The sequence below is a fragment of the Chaetomium fimeti genome (genome assembly GCF_033439085.1).
Source record: "Chaetomium fimeti strain CBS 168.71 chromosome Unknown B0H64scaffold_5, whole genome shotgun sequence".
Taxonomy (NCBI): Eukaryota; Fungi; Ascomycota; class Sordariomycetes; order Sordariales; family Chaetomiaceae; genus Chaetomium; species Chaetomium fimeti.
In genome coordinates this window covers 110278-127908 of record NW_026944333.1, presented here as the reverse complement: position 1 = coordinate 127908, position 17631 = coordinate 110278, and the positions used below count along the sequence as shown (strand labels likewise).

The following is a 17631-nucleotide window of genomic DNA, read 5'->3' as shown; positions in this document are numbered from 1 at the left end:
CAGCGAGAAAACGATAACTGGCTCGCAACGATGGGAATTTTACCAACCGCCGCTCAACGCATCACCAAATTTCCAACGTTTGACTGGCGCAACCATCATTGAACTGTCAATACACAGTTGACCCAACCCCCCCAATCGCGGTACGGCCTCCTCTTGTCGAAGCGGAATAGATGGATAATCCGAGCCGACCGAAGGGAGGCGAAGGATGGACCCGACCCGTGCATTGAAGCAAGCCGAGCGACGGAAGGGAGTGGAGGCTGAGTAAGATACAGTGGGGGAGAGGGACGAACCACATCGCATGAAAATGGGATGGCCCCACACCTAAGCGAAGGATAAGCATTTCAATGGATTGATCTTTTGAGGGACGAAAAAACGTTTTTATTCTTTCTAACATCTTTACAAAAGAATGGTTTGACAGCATCATCGCAGCAACCAGCGTGATAGACATTAAGAACGAAGTGGGCGTAATTCTCACATAACAGTATTCGACGAGATCGGAGAAATGGGAGACATCAACGGATCAGGAGACGGAGCCATGGTCAAGCGTGGTAGTGGGACACAGAATAAGCTAGAGGCAGCGAACAGTAAACGATATTGTACGGGAGACGTGCTCAATCGAGAGATATGTGACAACTTGAACCGGTCATTACATGTACCATTTATCCAGGAACGGCCTGGGAACGGTGGTATGAAGCTTTCGTACCTAGCGGGATACGTCGCTATTCGGTTGGCGAATGCGGTATTTGGAAATGGTAAGTGGAATTCGGAGATACGTGATCTTCATGTCTGGAATGGGAAGCCAGAGGGGACGAAGATAGCAGTGTATGCTCGTTGCATTGTGAAGGTCACTGTCGTTTGGCCAGATGGACAGACGAGTGTTCATGAGGATGTTGGCTTCGGTGGTGGAACGAAATATACCCGGGAGGGAGAAGCTACAGAGGGGGCAATGAAGGAGGCGACGACTGATGCACTGAAGCGAGCATTGCGCAAGTTCGGAGATGGTCTCGGCAATTGTCTGTATGACAAGAAGTTTCTCGCGTTCAGTAAGAAGACGGCGTCGCGTGATACGGAAGCGGATAGGCAATGGGAGCAGGGCGAGTTGATCAGGATCCAAGGTGGTAAAATTGAGATGGGCTCTTCGGTCACTCCTGACAGTGCTGTGTTGCAGCATGGCAATATGGAAAGAGGTGACGATGGGAGCAGCTCTCTGTCTAAGATTGCGCGTCAGCAGGGCAATTCGATTGTTCCCCTTCTGGTCGGCATTCAGAGCAACCCTGCAACAACTCAGGGCAGAGCGCTGAGGTTTCTCGAGAACCTTGAATGCCTACAGCTACCTCGGCGTCCAAAAGACCAGGAAGCATCTGCCATATGGGTGAACCGAAAGCGCATCAACGCCTTTCAACTTCCCGAATATGTGGCCTTGTCGTACACGTGGAAGGCCTCAGAATTCGAGGACAAAACCCCGGGGTTATACCACGTCCAAGAAAGGGACGGCCAAGGATTTGAACCATCCCGGGTCCGCGACACTATCCTCGATCGCATCTTCAATTACATGCGAACGATCGACGTCGACCTTCTCTGGATCGATCAACACGGCATCAGTCAGGATACCGACGGTTGCGAAAGACCAACATGCGACCACGAAGCATGCATTCAAAAGCGGGAGGGAATGGAAGTCATGGACCTTGTCTACAAGTTCAGCAAACACCCTGTAGGATTGCTAGGAAGACCAATCACATCAGCTCGAGAGTTGAGACTCCTCGCAAACCTCCTTCGGCGCAAGCTGACCTCGGGGGATGGGGATGCAGCCCCTATCCGGTTGTCCGAGTCGCGCAACAGAATCACACAGGAGGCATGGACGACCCTGAAAATGTTACATCGGATTACCAAAGACGACTGGTGGCACCGCGGTTGGATCTTTCAGGAGAATTACAAAGGAGGCACCAGGATGAAGCTACTTATCAAGCATTCGGAAGACCTCGAAGACCTTAAGCGTTTCTACGGAAACATGAGCAATCCCTACGGCAGCCCGATCTTTGGCAACGTGGACGGCGAGCTGTGCATTCGCTCCGTCGACCTTATGGAGGAGGCAACGCGCCTTTGTTTAGCGTACCGGAATAGTACCACCCGGCACCGTATACCCCCAAACCCCAGGATGAGGAAGAGAAAAGAGGTCATATTAGAACAAATTCTCCAGACCGCCGGCAAGTACAAACTTATACTAAAACGCTCAGAGCCCATGACGCCACGCATCATCGCCGACATTGAGAAGAGAGAGATGAGCAAGCGCTGGGACAGACTCGCGATTACCGCCAATTGCTGCCAGTACTCGACCCGACTCAACGTCCGGCAGCTGATGCAAGAAGATGTTAGCCTAAGTCTGGCTATGCTCGCTCTGTGTTTGCTCAACGGCGAGGTCCTCCACAACGGACGTTCGGCAAACCCAAGAGCATCCAAGATGACTGTCTCGGAATTCTTGAAAGCCAGTCTTTTCAACGAGCTCAAAAGCCCAAGCAATCAACCCAGCCTGACATTCAACAGAAGCTGTCGCTTCTTTGACGTCTCGCTCACCGACTCCGGCATCAAAACACGCGGCCACATGTGGAGAATCTACAAAACCATCCACACTAAGAAATGGCCCCCCCCAGGCGCGTGGGTAAAAGACCTCTCTGGCATTCTGGAGCCTAGCCAACGGAAACGACTTGCCTATCTTGCGCGGCATTTAGCAAAGGCCGGTCACACCAGCCTCTCCGATAATATCGAGGCATATCTTGAACGTGATACCAAACTTGCGAAGGACCCGTACCACAACCCCTCGTTTACCGACCGCTATATGCACACGATGGCAAGCGAGCTTGCTGACGCGATAGCGAGGGCAAGCCCGCTGCGTCTTGGATGTCTGTGGGATCCCAATGTGGAGCGGGAGGGATACACACCCTACATGGCCGTGTTTGTCTGGGAAGATAGCGGCACCCCTTCGCAGGGCGAGGTATTTGCCTTTACAGCTTCGCGTCCCGATGATTGCAGGTCCAACGAGTATGACTCGAGTGATCTCGACCGACACGTCTCGTTCGAGGTCGAAGTTGAGGGACTTGGTAATCTTGATGGACCGATTCCCCAACTCCGAATAAGACGCTGGCTTCCCGGGTTGTGTTTTTTTAGGGGGGTACCGAGGGCTCATGTCGTCTTTTCGTGGCCGCGAGATCTCGAGTCAATTTCACCTTGATTCCTGGTTCGTGAAAAGCTTTGCTTCAAAATCTCTGACTCTCTTTCCCTTAAATTCGTTGCGAGATGTCATTACGTACTTGCATGGCGAACCGCCACTCTCCCTTAAACCTCTTCAACTTCGTTCTTGTTGTCAGTCAATTCAACCACAACGTTTCAAATCCACCAAAACTACTCGCCTCTACTTTCCTTAGTCGTTTCATGGATGGCGAGGTCTAGGTCGATTAAAAACCCCCGGTTGTCTCCCCGCCCACCATGACCGATAGAGATGTCCCAGTGGAGGAAACCGGCGTTTTTCCGCAGCGACTCGTATCCCTCGATGCAGTCAACCAGTGCCCCGACCAGCGCCTGTCGAGAGGGCGCTCTGTAGCTAGAAATCCCGTAGTCGGAAAGGATGACGCGCCGGTACACCGGGTTTGGTTGGAAATGCGGAAGATTGCCGCTTGCTAGACGACAAGGGAGCACTAGTTCAAGTTTGGTTAGACGACCGCTTCGTGCCAGCCGTTTGTGCCCTTGGTAACATCCCACCCTTCCGGACCCGTACCGCGATTGGGGGGCTGGGTCAACCGTGAATTCACAGTTGATGGATGGTTACGTTGACGAGACATTGGGAATTTCGTGATGCATTAAGTGGCGGTTAGTTACATGAAGGGATGGGATGCGGTGACGTAGATGTTCACAAGGAAGTAAAGGTGAAAAGACAATACCATTAAGCGGCCGTATCAGACGTTCATATATCCCAACATCATCAAACAGAGCAAAAACAACCCAGACTCCACGACCAACCGTTGCCCAGCTTGCCGCCAGGTGGTATCTCAAACTAGGCCAGGTCAGAGCCAACATTTCCCAAACCGAACCCGGAACCAAACCAAGAGAATTACAATAACTTAAAAGAGGTCATCATCATCACGAACAGCATTCCACCGCTTCGCCGGCAACCGCCGCACCTTCTTAGGGCTTCCACTGCCCCCCGAGCCGCGCGCCGAACCCTGACCGTCATTAACGCGCAGCTTCTCGAGCCGCAGCAGCAAACTGGCCTCATCATCGCCGGCGCCGCCCCCCCTGGTCACGCGCCCGGGTCGCGGACTCCCCGTCTCAGGGCCCGCCACCGCCTTGCCCCTGACCGCCATGCCAGCATCGCTGCCCCGTTCCTGGAGCGGCATCCGCTTCGTGGGGCTCATGCCAGCGACCTCGCGGCGGAGCGCCTCGTTCTCCTTGCGCAGCCGCTCATTCTCCTGGTGCACATCCTCGACGAGAACATTCTCCTTATCCTCATCCGAATCCAACCCCTCGCCATCACTCCCGGCGCCGCCACCACCACCAGCAACCGCCATACTCCGCTCAAACACCTCAATCTTACGGCCCCAATGCTCCTCACCACGCTCCATCTCGACCTGCATGGTGGCCCGCCAGCGTGCCATCTCAATCTCGAGGCGGCGCTCAAACTCGTTGGTGCAGTCCTCGCGGATGGCCTGCTCGAGCTCGATCATGCGGTCCTCCATGGAGAGCAGGTGGGACTCGGCCTCGTGGCGCGCCGCACGCTCCGTGTCGAGCGCCTGGCGCAGGTACTCGCCCTCCTCGGCGAGGCGCGAGATCTCGAGCGCCGCCGCCTCCATCGTGGAGCGGTGCATCTCGCTGTTGTGGCTGCTGTTGCTGCGGGTGCTCGCTGTTGTGGGGGACGCTTTGCGGACGATGTTGGGCGGGGAGGAGAGCAGGCGGGGGTAATGGACGGATCCCCCCGGGCCGCCGAAGGGTGAGAAGGGACGGGTGAGGGTGGGTGATTCGACCGGGGTTGTAGAGTGTTGTTGCGGCGCTGGCGCGGCGGCAGCGGTGAGGATCGTCTGGGTAATGCTCGGCACGCGGGGGACGGTGACTTCGCGGGCGAGAGCGCTGTACCGGAGAATCTGGGATGTAGCATTGAAGTCGCCGTGGGGATCGGCCGTCACGATCATGACGGCCTTTTGTGGGTTCCGGTGTCTCCCTGACGAGTACCCCGAGGAAGAGGGGTACGAGTTGGAAAAGAGCAGCTCAGTGAGTTTGCACTGCCGGAAAGGGACAAGGTTGGGCTGGGCACTGGTCAGATAATGTTTGCCACGTGTTTGCACTGGTCGACACCACTTACCTTGTCCTTGTTGGCTGCGTCGCTTTGCATTTGCAAGCACTGTCCCAGGTACATCAAGCTTTCGTTGATCTTTCCGGCTTCGGCCAGCGTCGCGCCCGCAGTTTTTGCATCCCTTGCCCTCTCGCTTCCGGCAAGGTCGACCACGGTGAGAGCACTCCCACCCCACGGCATTTCCCCGCCACGCTTTCGGCTATCCTTGGTCCTCTTTTTGACTTCTACGCAGAAGAACCCATGACTGCGGGAGCTCACGCTATTACTACCCGTCCCGGCTACTCTCCGCTCGTGCAAGCCCGCCTCAAGCACCATCAATGCCTGGTGCAGGTTACCGCAAATCACCTTCCGCAGCCCAGCCACCGCCTTCCGGTCCGGCGACCCCTCGGTGGGCTTGAACAACAGCGGTCGGCGGCGGTACTCTTTGGTCGCAGTTGACTTGATCGGTGGAGTGAGGAGGTCGAAGATCCGATCGTTATATACCTCGTACATGGAGATGACGATGGCATACTCGGCCGACGGGTCGCATGATACGGAGAGTGCGCTAACATCCGGTTGCTGAGGAAAGGTTGATGGTCTGTGGAGACGGCGTGACGGCGTTTGTCCCGGTCCGATCGATTCGCCCTGAGAATGCAATGTGGATTTAGTACCCTTTTTTAAACGTATGGATGTGGTGGGAGCCATGAAATGCTTGAGGGGCCGCTGCCCTTGTAGGGCCCCGTTTATCTTCCGCACTTGCTGGTGTTGAGGTGTGCGAAGGCGGCCGGCCATGCCATTGCTATGAGACAAAGCAATGCCACGGGCACGGCTCGCATTGCCTTGATATGCAAGCCCACTTGCTATCCCAGGAGTCGAAGGGGGAGAAGAGGGTGCCACAGAGTCCTCGCGGCTGACTATGCGAACACTCTGCAACCTCTGAGCTGGCTCTGGCCCACTAGGGCCGTGCTGCTCATCATGTTGACAAGGGTCGGTCTGGGGAAAATGCTCAGAAAGCCCTACGTTCATGGGTGTTTGTGCTCTTGAGCTCGCCCGCAGGGGTGCTGACGGATCAGCGTAGACGGCATCAAGGAAGGTTGAGGCGGAGAAGATGACTGCTTCAGAGGGATCGGACGCCGCGATTGAATGTTCAACGGTCGGATTGGAGTCGCAGTCGAGAATGCTTTTGCCGATGGACCGAAAGATGACATCGAGGGAGAGTTGGGTCAACCCGCGCTGGGACCGGGACCCGAGGATCGTGTGAGACTATGAACACACATGGTGCACGTCAGCAACTGTCAAGCCTGTCTCATCGAGCGTTGTCCCCAAGAAGTTTCCACCAACCTTGCCGGATCCTGTAACCCCCAACGTGGCCAGCAGGGCATCAGTTCCCTCTCCGCCGCATGGCGCAAGCACTCCCTTGACCAGATCTGCCACGCCGATGCAGTGGAAAAGGTCCAACTGGGTCGCATCTTCTTCAAAAACCTGCGTGAAGGCAAACTTCTCGATAGCACGCCGTCGATCGTTGGGTGGGTTCAAGGTGATGTGCTTGGGCGGGGTGCTGTCATCGTCTGGCTCCTCGACGGCCAAGAAACGCTCTCCGACGACGCCGATAGCTCCACTTGGCGGCGGGCGCAACCGAAGGAAGACTTGGAAAAGGTTTGTGGCCTTTTGCGTTGAAGCAGACATGGCCGACGCCTTTTCCATGCACCAACCAGGGTGATGCAAGGCTAAAACGTTGCGAAGATTCGGATTGGTGGCTTGTCGAGGGAACAAGTGGGAAAAAAAAGGTTGTAGCGGGGTGACTTGTTCGCGTTAAAAGACCTGCCATCAAGGTCATTGATGCATTTCCAGCTCGGGCGATTCCCGAAACGCGCTTCCAAAAAAAAATGTTGACGCCAAGCCAGGGATGACGGCCGAGTTTCCACAGCAACAACCCCGGTCCGGATCTTCCCAGCTGATAAGATAAGATATGTTCAGCCTTCCCGGCTTGGCACGAAAGTTACCCCTCCACCCCTCCTTAATCCTCGCACAAGTTCGGGGCTCAGCCTACGCGAGAGCACAACATGGAAAAAGACCTTGGAAAACCTGTTATTTCTGCTTGGTGGTATTGCAGATCAAATTGATCCAACGGATCTAAATTGATGGACTTGTAACTATTTGAAGTGTGTTGGGTTTGGTCAGGCATCCATGCGGTGGAGGGGTGCCGAAAAGGGGGCGACGAAAGTGGGGGTCTTTTCCCTGTGGTTAACCCTCGGGCTCCTGAAGTGAGGTGCCACTCAATTTTTGATGGTCTCTTGTGGTGTGCCCCATCTCCCAGGAGAAAAGGTGTGCGCCTAGCGATGCCCGGATGTCATTGTATTAAAGCTCTATCTTGGTCATCATCAGAGACGAAAACACAAGATTGATCAGAAACCTAGGTAAAAAAGAGAAAAGGTTTTCGGTTCTATTCCTCCGCGCCGCGAAATTTATGCTCCCCACACCCCGAAGGTGCAGCCTTCCAACCTACCGGTAGTCGACCACCAGGTGCCCACCTTCAAACCGGTTCACCACCACCATTCCCTGGCTCGAGCCACCTCATCACCGCCAACCCTTGAACACCAGGGCCTGCCCAGCATGGCCCTCACCTCCCGCCTCTCTCACCCCACCACGGACCCCGAAGACCACTTCGCCTCCTCCCTCGGCATCATCTTCACCGACGACGTCACCAACCAGCACTTCGCCTCGGACGACACCAACCTCCTCCTCTACACCTCGCCACACCTACCCTCCCCCCTAACCCTTCGCCTGGCCCGGGTCCACGAGGAAGCAGACCGCTACCTGTTCAGCCACTACCTCTGGAACGCGGCGCTGCTGCTGGCCGAACTAGTCGAGGCTGACTCCCTGAAGCTACAACCACCACCAGCCACTGAAACGACAGGAGAGAAAGCGATAGCCCCGGGGGCGGGGGCGTTCGACGTGTCCGGGCTCAGGACGATCGAGTTGGGCGCCGGGACGGGCCTGCCGACCATCATGGCCGGGCTGGTGGGTGCGCGGGCGGTCGTCGCGACAGACTACCCCGCGCCGCTGGTGCTGGAAGCGCTGCGGGGGAACGTGGTTGGCGCGGTGCGGGAGGGGAATGCCGCTGCTGCTGGTGGCGGTGCTTTTGCGGTGGAGGAGGTGCGGGTCGAGGGCCACGGGTGGGGGGAGTTGGACACGCAGTTCGCGCGTGAGGGGCAAGGACGGTTCGACCGGGTGATGGCCGCCGATGTGCTGTGGATGCCGTGGCAACATGAGAATCTACGGCGGTCGATTGCGTGGTTTTTGAAAGAGGGGGAGAGTGCCAGGGCGTGGGTTGTTGGGGGGTTCCATACGGGGCGTCAGACGGTCGGGGCATTCTTTGAGCGGGAGGCGCTGGCTGAGGCTGGGCTGGAAGTGGAACATCTGTGGGAGCGGGACTGCGACGGGCTGGATCGGGACTGGGTTTGGGATCGGGGCGTGGAGGACAAGAGCGTGCGGAAGCGGTGGTTGGCGGTCGGGGTGCTGAAGAGAATTACGCCGGGCGGACGCGCGGAGAGAGAGAGCGCGCCGTCGTGACGGAGGAGGCAGCAGTTTGTGGTGAGACCCGTCAGCATCGCTGGTAAACCAGCCCCTACACGATTGCGAGGCTCTCAAACTTCCATTTCCCCTGGCCTATTTGTGGTTTCCGTGGTCCTCACCAGTCCGAACGCACCATATACATAGTCCGCCGGCATTCTGGTGCCGTGTTCTAAAGCCCTCCGTAATGGATTTGAAAGTCTGCTCCCGCCGACTATATTCCGCCTCATCAGCGATATAAGTAACGGACGAACCCGCGTCCTGATCCAACGCTTCAAGTGTGCTAGAAATGGCCGTATTTCCCAAGTTGCCGGCTCGACGTACGAACTCCATAAGCCAGTCCGGCCGATGCCTACCTTTTTTGGAACTTGAGCCACAGTGCCAGTCACCATTTAGCACATCCATCAACAGACTCATTCGTAGCTTGTTCCGTGCCTCCTCCAGCATGGCTATTTGCATAAAGTTAGGACCGTAACGTGTGATATTCCACGGGTGCTGAACTGCCCAACCAAAAAGACACGTACCTGCGGTGTTCAGCAGTATAATGGGGTTCATTACTGCCTCATGCTTTCTGGAAAGGTTGATGTATGATTCACCATGATTGAATACGAGTGCGGATGTTGCCTTTTCAAAGGCCTCCCGTTCTCGAAAGAGATATGCCGCCATAGCCAAAGCCCATAGTTCCTCCGGATCGCTACCGCCTCTCGGACTCAGCCAAACCCGAATGGCAAACGCGAGCGAGACAGAGCAGTCATATTTATCGCTCACGATAGCTACCTGAAGAAGCTCGCGGGGACTCAGTGTCTCTCGAACCTTATCGTTACGGCCGTGGATGACGTTGAAGATGATTTCGATGGCTTCAACGTTATCCTCGGGGAGCGCAATCTCGGCTGAACCGGTTTTCGCTAGTTGCTGTCCTTCTTCAAAGTTGGGGCCAAGCATCGCATTTAGAACCGGCGAAGCAGCTTTGACGAAGAGTGAGTAGACCCTCACTCTTTTCTCAGTCGTGCCGATGACGAAAACAACATCGCCATCTGGAGCAATGTCGATTGTTTTCTGGGCGTTTTCTTCATTCATGGTGACGCATACCTCAGAACAGGACACTGTGGATAGGAATAACGATTGGGAGCAGCTAAAGAATTGAGGCGGGTGAACCCCGTCACCACCCCCCCCTCACCAGAGAGAAACCTATCGAGCCCTTTTCCAACACGGTTTTTCCAGCCCTGCCTAGCCAATCAACAACGCAGGCGCACATTGGGCGAAAGGGGCCGTATCTGTCCTTACGAATATTTCTTAGCGGAGGACTTGATATGCTGCAGGAGAACGCGCGAAGCCCAGGGACGCAGGCGGCCATGATGGTGGTGGTCGCGACCTCGGCGGAGCTCCAGATGGTCACATCCACAGAGAGATCTTTTGCGTGCTTGTCGGTGGGTTAATGCGGGAGTGCGGATAGGCTTTTGAGTGGATCCAACTCCTCTTTCCTTCAATTTTCGAAGCTTGCAGCGGCTAACGAGTCCGAGTGGGAGGCAAATGATTTGGTTGCACATGACCAATGAGAAGGGCCGGAATTGTGTTGCAAACCGAGCTGTTGAATCCCGTTCAAATTCTGCTTTCGGCCCGCGAGGACAGCCCGACAAGCCATGCCACCCTTGCCTCCGTGACTCGGCAGGTCAGGTCAGACTCAACAGTGACTCAACGCCGAAAAACGTAGATTCTTCCCAAGCAGTCAACACTCCCTAGGTAACTCTTCGGTTGATTCGCCCCAAGTCAGCTGAGCAGGAACTGTGACAGAAAGAAGCTTGACGATGTCACCGTGTTCGTGGGAGAAGGCGGGTCGTCACCCCGCTCTGCTCTGTCTGTTAACAAGTAGGAGGCGGCAACTGCCAGCTAGATCTGCCACGAACCGGTTCGAAGACGGCGAGGCCTGCTTGTGCGGGGCGACGCCGGGTCTTCTTCGTAAGTCGACTGGTCGAATTGGTTGACTCGCTCGGCTACCTGCTCGAAAAAATGGCCGGTCACTACGCTTGAGCTGCAGTTCAACTGCACTTGCGCTGCAATGCGCTGCACGTGTGGGCCATTGTCTCCCACCGTGACCTCCTACTTGATCTAGCCGCCGGCGTCGGTCTCGGCGGCAAGACTGAAATTGAGCTGTGGAGACAAATTGGAAGCTTCGTCGTCCCAGTCACGATCAACACGTAACTTCGTCATATGCGCTGCACCTCACCTGCGTTCTTGCAAGCGAGCCGTAAGAATGCGGGGCAATCTGTCTGGACGCCCCGCTCTGAAACGAGAGCTGCAGTGGTGGCACGCGGGAATTGGATATTGGGATGAAGAATTCTGTGGGCGTTTTGCGCCGCATGCAGGACTCGATGACGCCCATGATCTCAACGTGTAGTGGAACGAGAGGGTCTCGAGGATTTCGCAGAGAACCAATAATGCCAAAGTGATTCGGACTCCCCCCCCTCCGTTCCTTCCTGTCCGCATCTTGCGCTGCTCCATCCCATCTGTTGCAACTTCCATTCAAGGCAGCTATGATGCGGCCGCGAACCCCAAGCCGCGGCGCGGGAAAAGAGCGGTGACGAGACGGGGTCCTGGCGGGGGTTTGCACTCCGGTAATTATCCCACTCTGACGCACGAAGGGTGGTGTCTCCCAGGGCGTTCGATGCACGCACGCACGGTCGCCAGCTGCCAGAAGGTCCGGCGCCGTTGATGCAGGGGTGGAGCTGAGTGGATCGAGTCTCATCCCCACGGACTGGGCTCCAATTGCAGATCGAGCCAAGCCCCACCCTAGCTGGTCCCACCGATGGAAAAAAAAAGTCTGGTCAAAAGCATCGAACGGCCCTGCACTCCCCCTCCTCGACTTCCTCTTCCCTTGTCAACCATACCAACCATCAGACAACGAAGTCGCACTACCCAATCGAGAGATTCAGTACCTCCCTATCCAACTTCGTCGATTTTCAAGATGCCGTCGGCCGTCGTTGAGCTCTAAGCGCCCACTGCGGGCGTGCCAATTGACCCCGGCACGCCTGCAGTCCAGCAGCCTCAACGAGATTCCCAATTCTGCCCGCCCTTCGACGAAGTTTTCGCAGACTTTCACCGTCTCGAGCCCGTTCTCCGCTCCAGGAAACGAGGTTCACGCTCGCCGGGACAAGAGAGAGTCTGCTTTCGAGCTGAAATCCAACAGATTATTATCGCAGGCCCACGTCTCTTGGCTTGGAAGCGACCGAAACGACCGATTCCGACAACCCTCCCCCTCCCCGTCTATTCTTTTTGCGGCATTCGGACCCCCACCTTGTTAGTCCGTTTGCAAGGTTCACACTGTCAAGAAGACCGTGCACCAACCCCATCACCCTGCATCCATATACCCCTTGCAGATCCTCCACCATGTCTCGCAACGTGCGTCAAAAATACGCCTCCAAACCGGCACGAGTTCCGAAGTCCCGGGACTACGACTCGTCATCCCTCGACCTCTCCGATGACAGCGGCTACTCTGGCGTCGAAGATGTTACCGACTCGGAGGACGACGATGAGGATGTATTTGCGGCCGAGGAGGAACACATCATCAATGCATCTCGCAAGCGAGCATCAGACCCCCCTCGGCCGCTGGTAGTGGATGAGGATGACGACGCAGACGAGGAGAGCGAGGCGGATGAAGAAAACGAAGCCGATCCGGAAGAAGCCGATCCGGCGGACGATAGCGCAAGCTGGGATGGCTTTTCATCTGACCACGATGAGCTCATTCCGGCACATCCTGTAACCCGCGACCTGCTTGATCAGGTCTCCATCACCCCTGGGCGCCATGTCCGCTTCGTTGGCGTTCCGGATAGTGACACGGACTCGACAACAAGCGAGACCAGCGAGGTGTCCGAGATCAATGGCTTCTTTCCTGATATCTTCGTCGAGCAGAGCGCTCTCGACCCCATGTTCCGCCGAGAAATCGAGGACGATGATGAAACGTCGTCCAACGGCTCGTTCTGGGACTTCCACAACGGCTCGCAAGAGATCGCCGCCCGTAGGGCTGAAGACGACGCCGCTTTCAAAGACTTTGAGTTTGACATTGCGTCCCTGGCAACGCCAGGGCCAAGTCAGCTGCCCATCGACGAATCGACGCCCGTCGCTGACCTTGCAGAAGTGCAGGATCTTGATGGATACGAGAGTGAGTTTGTTTACTAGTCATGGCCACATTGGGTACTAATCTTGTTGTCATCAGCCGACGGTGATACCACGGAAGAAGATGTCCCAGAACCCATCGTCCGCAAGAAACAAATGAGGCGGTCCCGCACAGTCGAGGAATCTTCAGACTCAGACACGGAGAGACCGTCCTATTGCAAGCCCGGCAAACCTCGTGTTGGCCGGTTCAATCTTGACAGATCAGACAATAAGCCCATCGGCGTTGTCGATCCTGCCACAGGGAAGATGATCATTTTCACACCCCGCAGGACAAACCAGCTCGATCTTTCACCAGAGTCGCTCCATCTGGATTTCTCTGCACAAGACTTGGCGTGTTCGCCCATCGTCAGCATCAGGAACCCGGGTTTCATCATGATGGGTGCCATGACCTCATCCAACACCTTTGGTGACTTCATGAACATGCAGCCCTTCGGCCCGACGGAGGCATTCTTCCCTTGCAACCCTGACATATTCCCCGGTGAAGAGGAGAGCGACGACTCGTACTTTGCCGGTATCGAGGAGGATGAAGAGGAGAGCATACTCAAAATTGAGGATTTCGTCACGTTGAATCACGATTCATCTGACGAGGAAGAAGAGGAACCGTTCCCCGCCTGGAACGGGGATCTCGTCTCCAGCCCCACCCGGCCCAAGACGGCTGCCAGCAACGCAAGCGCGGCGACCGAGTCCGCGGCAACAACCCACCCGCTGCTCACCCACTTCGACAGCAATTCAGATGTCGTAGGCGCTTTCCGCCGCAACCAAATTAACCAACAGCTCATCTACAGCGACAAGGCGAGCCAAGAATCGCTCGCGTTCTCCGGTCCCTACTATCACGGCACGCTCCGCGGCATCAAGACGGGAAGCATGGAAACCGTCACTACGCCCATCACGCCCATCCGCCGGCAAAAGCGGAGCAACACGATTGGCAGTGGGTTCGGCGATCTCCAACAAAGCAGCCCACTCAACGTCGTGTCGCAAAAGAGAAAAGCATCGGACAACCACGTTGACGCCAACCTGCACAAGCGCCATCGGAGCATCTCGGACATGGAGATTTTGCGCATCTAGCGCACTCGCCGAGCGGGTTCCGCCTCAGTGAGACGGGAAAATTACGTCGGAGGACGGCATGGCTTGGGCATCATGGTGTCACAGTCTTCGGAAGTCGACTTGGGCACCCCAGCCCAACCATCCCTGGCCTCATAATGTATCACGACGATCTTGGACCTACGGTCATTTCTTTGTCATTTCCTTACTTCACCAGTCAACACTAAGCCAGTCTTTTTTCTCAATCTACGAACGATATGTCTTTATCTGGCTTCCCGATAACTCTTTTCGGGGTGTATGCTTTGGTGCCTTGAGAGACTACAGCGCCCGGTGATATTAATGCCTGGGCGGTTTCTCCATCCCTGGCCTTTACGGCTTGCCTGAGCTTTCTGCTTTTCTCGGGCTGTGGCAAGCCGGGCACTCTAGCGATGATAGACGAGACTGTTTGGTCAAAATTAGCAACATTGGCACAGGTAGACAAAACGGGGCTGGGCAGACAAAACGGGGGTGGATATTTGCAATTGCTTCTGGCTCTCTCTGTCTTTCGAGGATACCAAAAATTTCGGGCACCAAAAGCGGAGGATTTCTAAAACTGGCAGTTCTTAGTTGAATGATAATCAGACATTCTTTCACGACAACAGTTCGCCTATCGCGGTGAGGTACCACAGTGCCAAGACCAGGCTAGTCGAGTCGCATGGAATGATCACCAGCAAAGGGCTGTGTCGGGGCCCGGGGGGGCTGTGTGGCGCAGCTTCGACTCACATTTCGAATCTCACCTTCACCATCAGGCTCCGAGGCTCCTCTCGAATTTTTGTTTTACACTTTTCATCCTCCCGAATAGATTTTGAAACCGACTTCTCGAGAAGAGCCAAGCCGAGTCAACCCGGCTTCAAGCTTTACCCCTTGTTCCATAATTAGTCACGATGGATCTCGGCACCGTCCTCACGGTGGTCGAGCTGGTCCAGAAGGCCATCGCCATCTATGAGCGCATCGACAATCTTCCCCAACAGATGGCACAGCTAGGGCGGCGTATGGAAAACTTAAATCTCTTCCTCGTCCGCCTTCAGAACTTTCTAGTCGAGACCAGCAAAAACAACAAAAAGTCGAAAACCCAACTGTTGTCCGGACAACTAGACGATCTCCGCAAGCTCCTGGCGGGGATAAAGGCCAACGCCGAGACGGTGTACGACCTATTCGACCGCTACAAGAGCGGGATCCTGTCACGGTCCAAGGACCTCAAGTTCCGGGCGTCATGGATGACCCAGCTGTGGTTTTCCGTCGTGGACAACAGCGCCGACAAGGTCCAGGTCATCATGGAGGACATCGACCAGCAGCGCAGCCTGCTGCGTGACTACCTCGTCCTCATGGCCGTCGAGAAGGCCTACGAGCCCACGCGGCCGGGCCGGGAGCCGGAGCAAAAACCACCCGGAACCCTAGCAGCACCGACGAAACGCCGGCCCGTGCCCTCCCCCTCCCCCACCCCGCCCCGGCGCGACTACAAGATCCTCTTCGTCGACCCCTACAACGAAGGCCGCAGCGTAGTCGCCGAGGCGCTCGTCAAACTTCTCGCGCAAATGACCCAGCGAGCGCGCGGTGGTGGCGACTGGCGGATTGGGGAGGTGAGCTCGGCGGGGTTCTTCACCAAGCGGCGCAACCAGGCGGTCGAGGCGATCGACGGGCTGGACTACAGCGAGCGGTCGTTCAAGCTGCCGTGGCGGCCCGGCGGGCAGGCGCCTGACAGCACGGCGCTGGCGGCGGTGTTTGATAACAAGTGGGCGGATTTCCCGTTCAAGAAGGACATCCGCAAGGAGATGCTGGGCCGCACGTCGCGGGGGGTGCCGAAGGACGTGTTTGCGCGGTTTGATTTCGTGTTTGTCTTTACGATTCGCGAGCACGATAATATGGTCAAACTGAAGGAGGCGTTGTTGAGGAAGGAGGGGCCCGGGGCGGTTCCGCGGTGCAAGGGCAGGGTGCTGCAGCTGGGGACGTATCTGGCGCAGAAACGGGGTCAGGTCCGGGAGATCCTGAACCCCGTAGAGGGCGGGGATTCGAAGAAGAACAGGGAGGCTTGGAACCAGCAGGTGTCGGAGATCAGGACGGCGTTGAAGGGGTTTCTGAAGCAGGAGATGAGATGGGTGCCGCCAGACGATAAGGATGCTGCTTCAGTGGGAAAGAAAGGGCTCGAGTCTGGGAAGAAGTAGGAGACCGCATGTGTGTGGTTTCAACGCAAAGTACCTACCTGACGTATGTACATAGGTACCACCTATGTCGACGGAGTAATCGAGAGTTATTAATAACTACCTACATAACACGCCGCCACGACGTCCACAACTACATTAACATAGTCCGTGTAGCACAAAACGTACATGGAAAGAGGGCGAGAGATTCTGGGACTATAATTATCAAATCACGCATTTATCAAGTTGGTACCCTCGAGTAAAGATGGGCGGACTATGAAGGCGGCTGAGTACCTTAGTTTGACTACCTTAAGGTAGGTAGGTATCTACCTAGAAGGTGCCAATCTACGCAGCCCCTTACGCAAGAATGGGAACCGGGTCTGATCTTCCCGAAACCTGCTCGTCGAACCCTCCATCGAGTTCCCGTGGCAGGTTACGCAATGCCAACGGCGGCAAACTTCAAGGGGCAGCACATAGCTACAGCAAGCCGGCACGTAGGCGCCACAATCGGGCCAACCACACGCATTTTGCTTGTCCGGGGGGTCATACACCCACTCAATGGCAAGCCACAGGTTTCGCGATATCTTGGGAGCCATACAACTTATAAATCTCCCCAATTGCATATCCACGCCGCAGCACATGAGTCCGGCCAAATGTAACATGTTCCGTCGGATGGCGGCGTTCTTCTGGACAACCGCTTTTCTCTGGTTTGCCGTCATGTTCGGATTCCTGCGGAAGCGCATGTTGATCCTCCACCTCGCGTTGCGCTCTACCTCGATCTCCTCGCGGTGCTTCTCGATATTCAGCTTCACATTGAAGGCCCTCACCATCAAGCAGTTACGGCAGATGATTTCGCCGCAGGGGAGGTCATGGACCTGGTTGAGCTTAACACGGTGATGGCAGTTGGAGCATGGCACTTTCCATGTCGCGGGCTCGGTTTCGCCGTAGCGTTGTAGGTACTTTTCGAAGTTTTTGCTCTTAAGATCGTGCCGGTGGTTGCCGCACCTTTGTTCGCCGTGTGTGTGGAAATCGGGAATAGCGTCGGCGACGTGGGCGGGGGGCGGGAGTGGCTCGTCACCGACGTCCATCCTCGAGGGTGAGTCGCCGAACGGGTTTTGCAAGGTTGCCATTTTCCTCTGTAAAAGTATTGGAGCAAAGGAGGTGCCAAAGCAGGTGGAAGAGAGGCTAATATAACTAGTAATATGTTACAATGGGTAGTATTTATGTCACAAACTACATTGTTTCAGTGATAAAGAAATCAGTTTCGGGGGTATAAAGAATATTCTGTACTGACCGACTTGGCTACTAAATCCAAGCTTTATTCGTAGCTACCTCCGGCTTCCTCCCTCGCAA

At 55.8% G+C, this 17631-nt stretch overlaps 7 protein-coding genes across 7 annotated transcripts; 4 read left to right on the top strand and 3 right to left on the bottom strand.

Moving 5' to 3' along the window:
- Positions 1-946: 946 nt before the first annotated feature.
- B0H64DRAFT_462105 (uncharacterized protein) lies at positions 947-3444 on the top strand (the record flags this gene model as incomplete). The annotated part of the gene is made up of 2 exons (XM_062807529.1): positions 947-3036; positions 3420-3444. 2 exons carry the CDS (start codon positions 947-949, stop codon positions 3442-3444), a joined length of 2115 nt encoding a protein of 704 aa, XP_062657339.1.
- Positions 3445-3834: 390 nt separating this feature from the next.
- On the bottom strand, positions 3835-7475 carry B0H64DRAFT_173424 (P-loop containing nucleoside triphosphate hydrolase protein). The gene is made up of 4 exons (XM_062798807.1): positions 6659-7475; positions 6338-6580; positions 5348-5962; positions 3835-5291 (listed from the first exon to the last, which is right to left on the bottom strand). The coding sequence occupies exons 1-4, from the start codon at positions 7019-7021 to the stop codon at positions 4113-4115; spliced, it is 2400 nt and encodes a 799-aa protein (XP_062657338.1). The 5' UTR covers positions 7022-7475; the 3' UTR covers positions 3835-4112.
- B0H64DRAFT_173423 (uncharacterized protein) lies at positions 7476-8938 on the top strand. The gene has a single exon (XM_062798806.1). The coding sequence runs from the start codon at positions 7931-7933 to the stop codon at positions 8888-8890; it is 960 nt and encodes a 319-aa protein (XP_062657337.1). The 5' UTR covers positions 7476-7930; the 3' UTR covers positions 8891-8938.
- On the bottom strand, positions 8939-10342 carry B0H64DRAFT_173440 (uncharacterized protein). Its single transcript, XM_062798808.1, has 3 exons — positions 10175-10342; positions 9415-10117; positions 8939-9339 (listed from the first exon to the last, which is right to left on the bottom strand). Exons 2-3 carry the CDS (start codon positions 9965-9967, stop codon positions 8987-8989), a joined length of 906 nt encoding a protein of 301 aa, XP_062657336.1. The 5' UTR covers positions 9968-10117; positions 10175-10342; the 3' UTR covers positions 8939-8986.
- Positions 10343-11954: 1612 nt separating this feature from the next.
- On the top strand, positions 11955-14298 carry B0H64DRAFT_173416 (uncharacterized protein). Its single transcript, XM_062798805.1, has 2 exons — positions 11955-13046; positions 13101-14298. The coding sequence occupies exons 1-2, from the start codon at positions 12275-12277 to the stop codon at positions 14123-14125; spliced, it is 1797 nt and encodes a 598-aa protein (XP_062657335.1). The 5' UTR covers positions 11955-12274; the 3' UTR covers positions 14126-14298.
- A 449-nt stretch (positions 14299-14747) lies between these two features.
- B0H64DRAFT_398760 (uncharacterized protein) lies at positions 14748-16512 on the top strand. Its single transcript, XM_062803973.1, has one exon. The coding sequence runs from the start codon at positions 15025-15027 to the stop codon at positions 16300-16302; it is 1278 nt and encodes a 425-aa protein (XP_062657334.1). The 5' UTR covers positions 14748-15024; the 3' UTR covers positions 16303-16512.
- Positions 16513-16635: 123 nt separating this feature from the next.
- B0H64DRAFT_374688 (uncharacterized protein) lies at positions 16636-17408 on the bottom strand (the record flags this gene model as incomplete). The annotated part of the gene is made up of 2 exons (XM_062802358.1): positions 16636-16735; positions 16834-17408. The coding sequence occupies 2 exons, from the start codon at positions 17406-17408 to the stop codon at positions 16636-16638; spliced, it is 675 nt and encodes a 224-aa protein (XP_062657333.1).
- Positions 17409-17631: the final 223 nt, after the last annotated feature.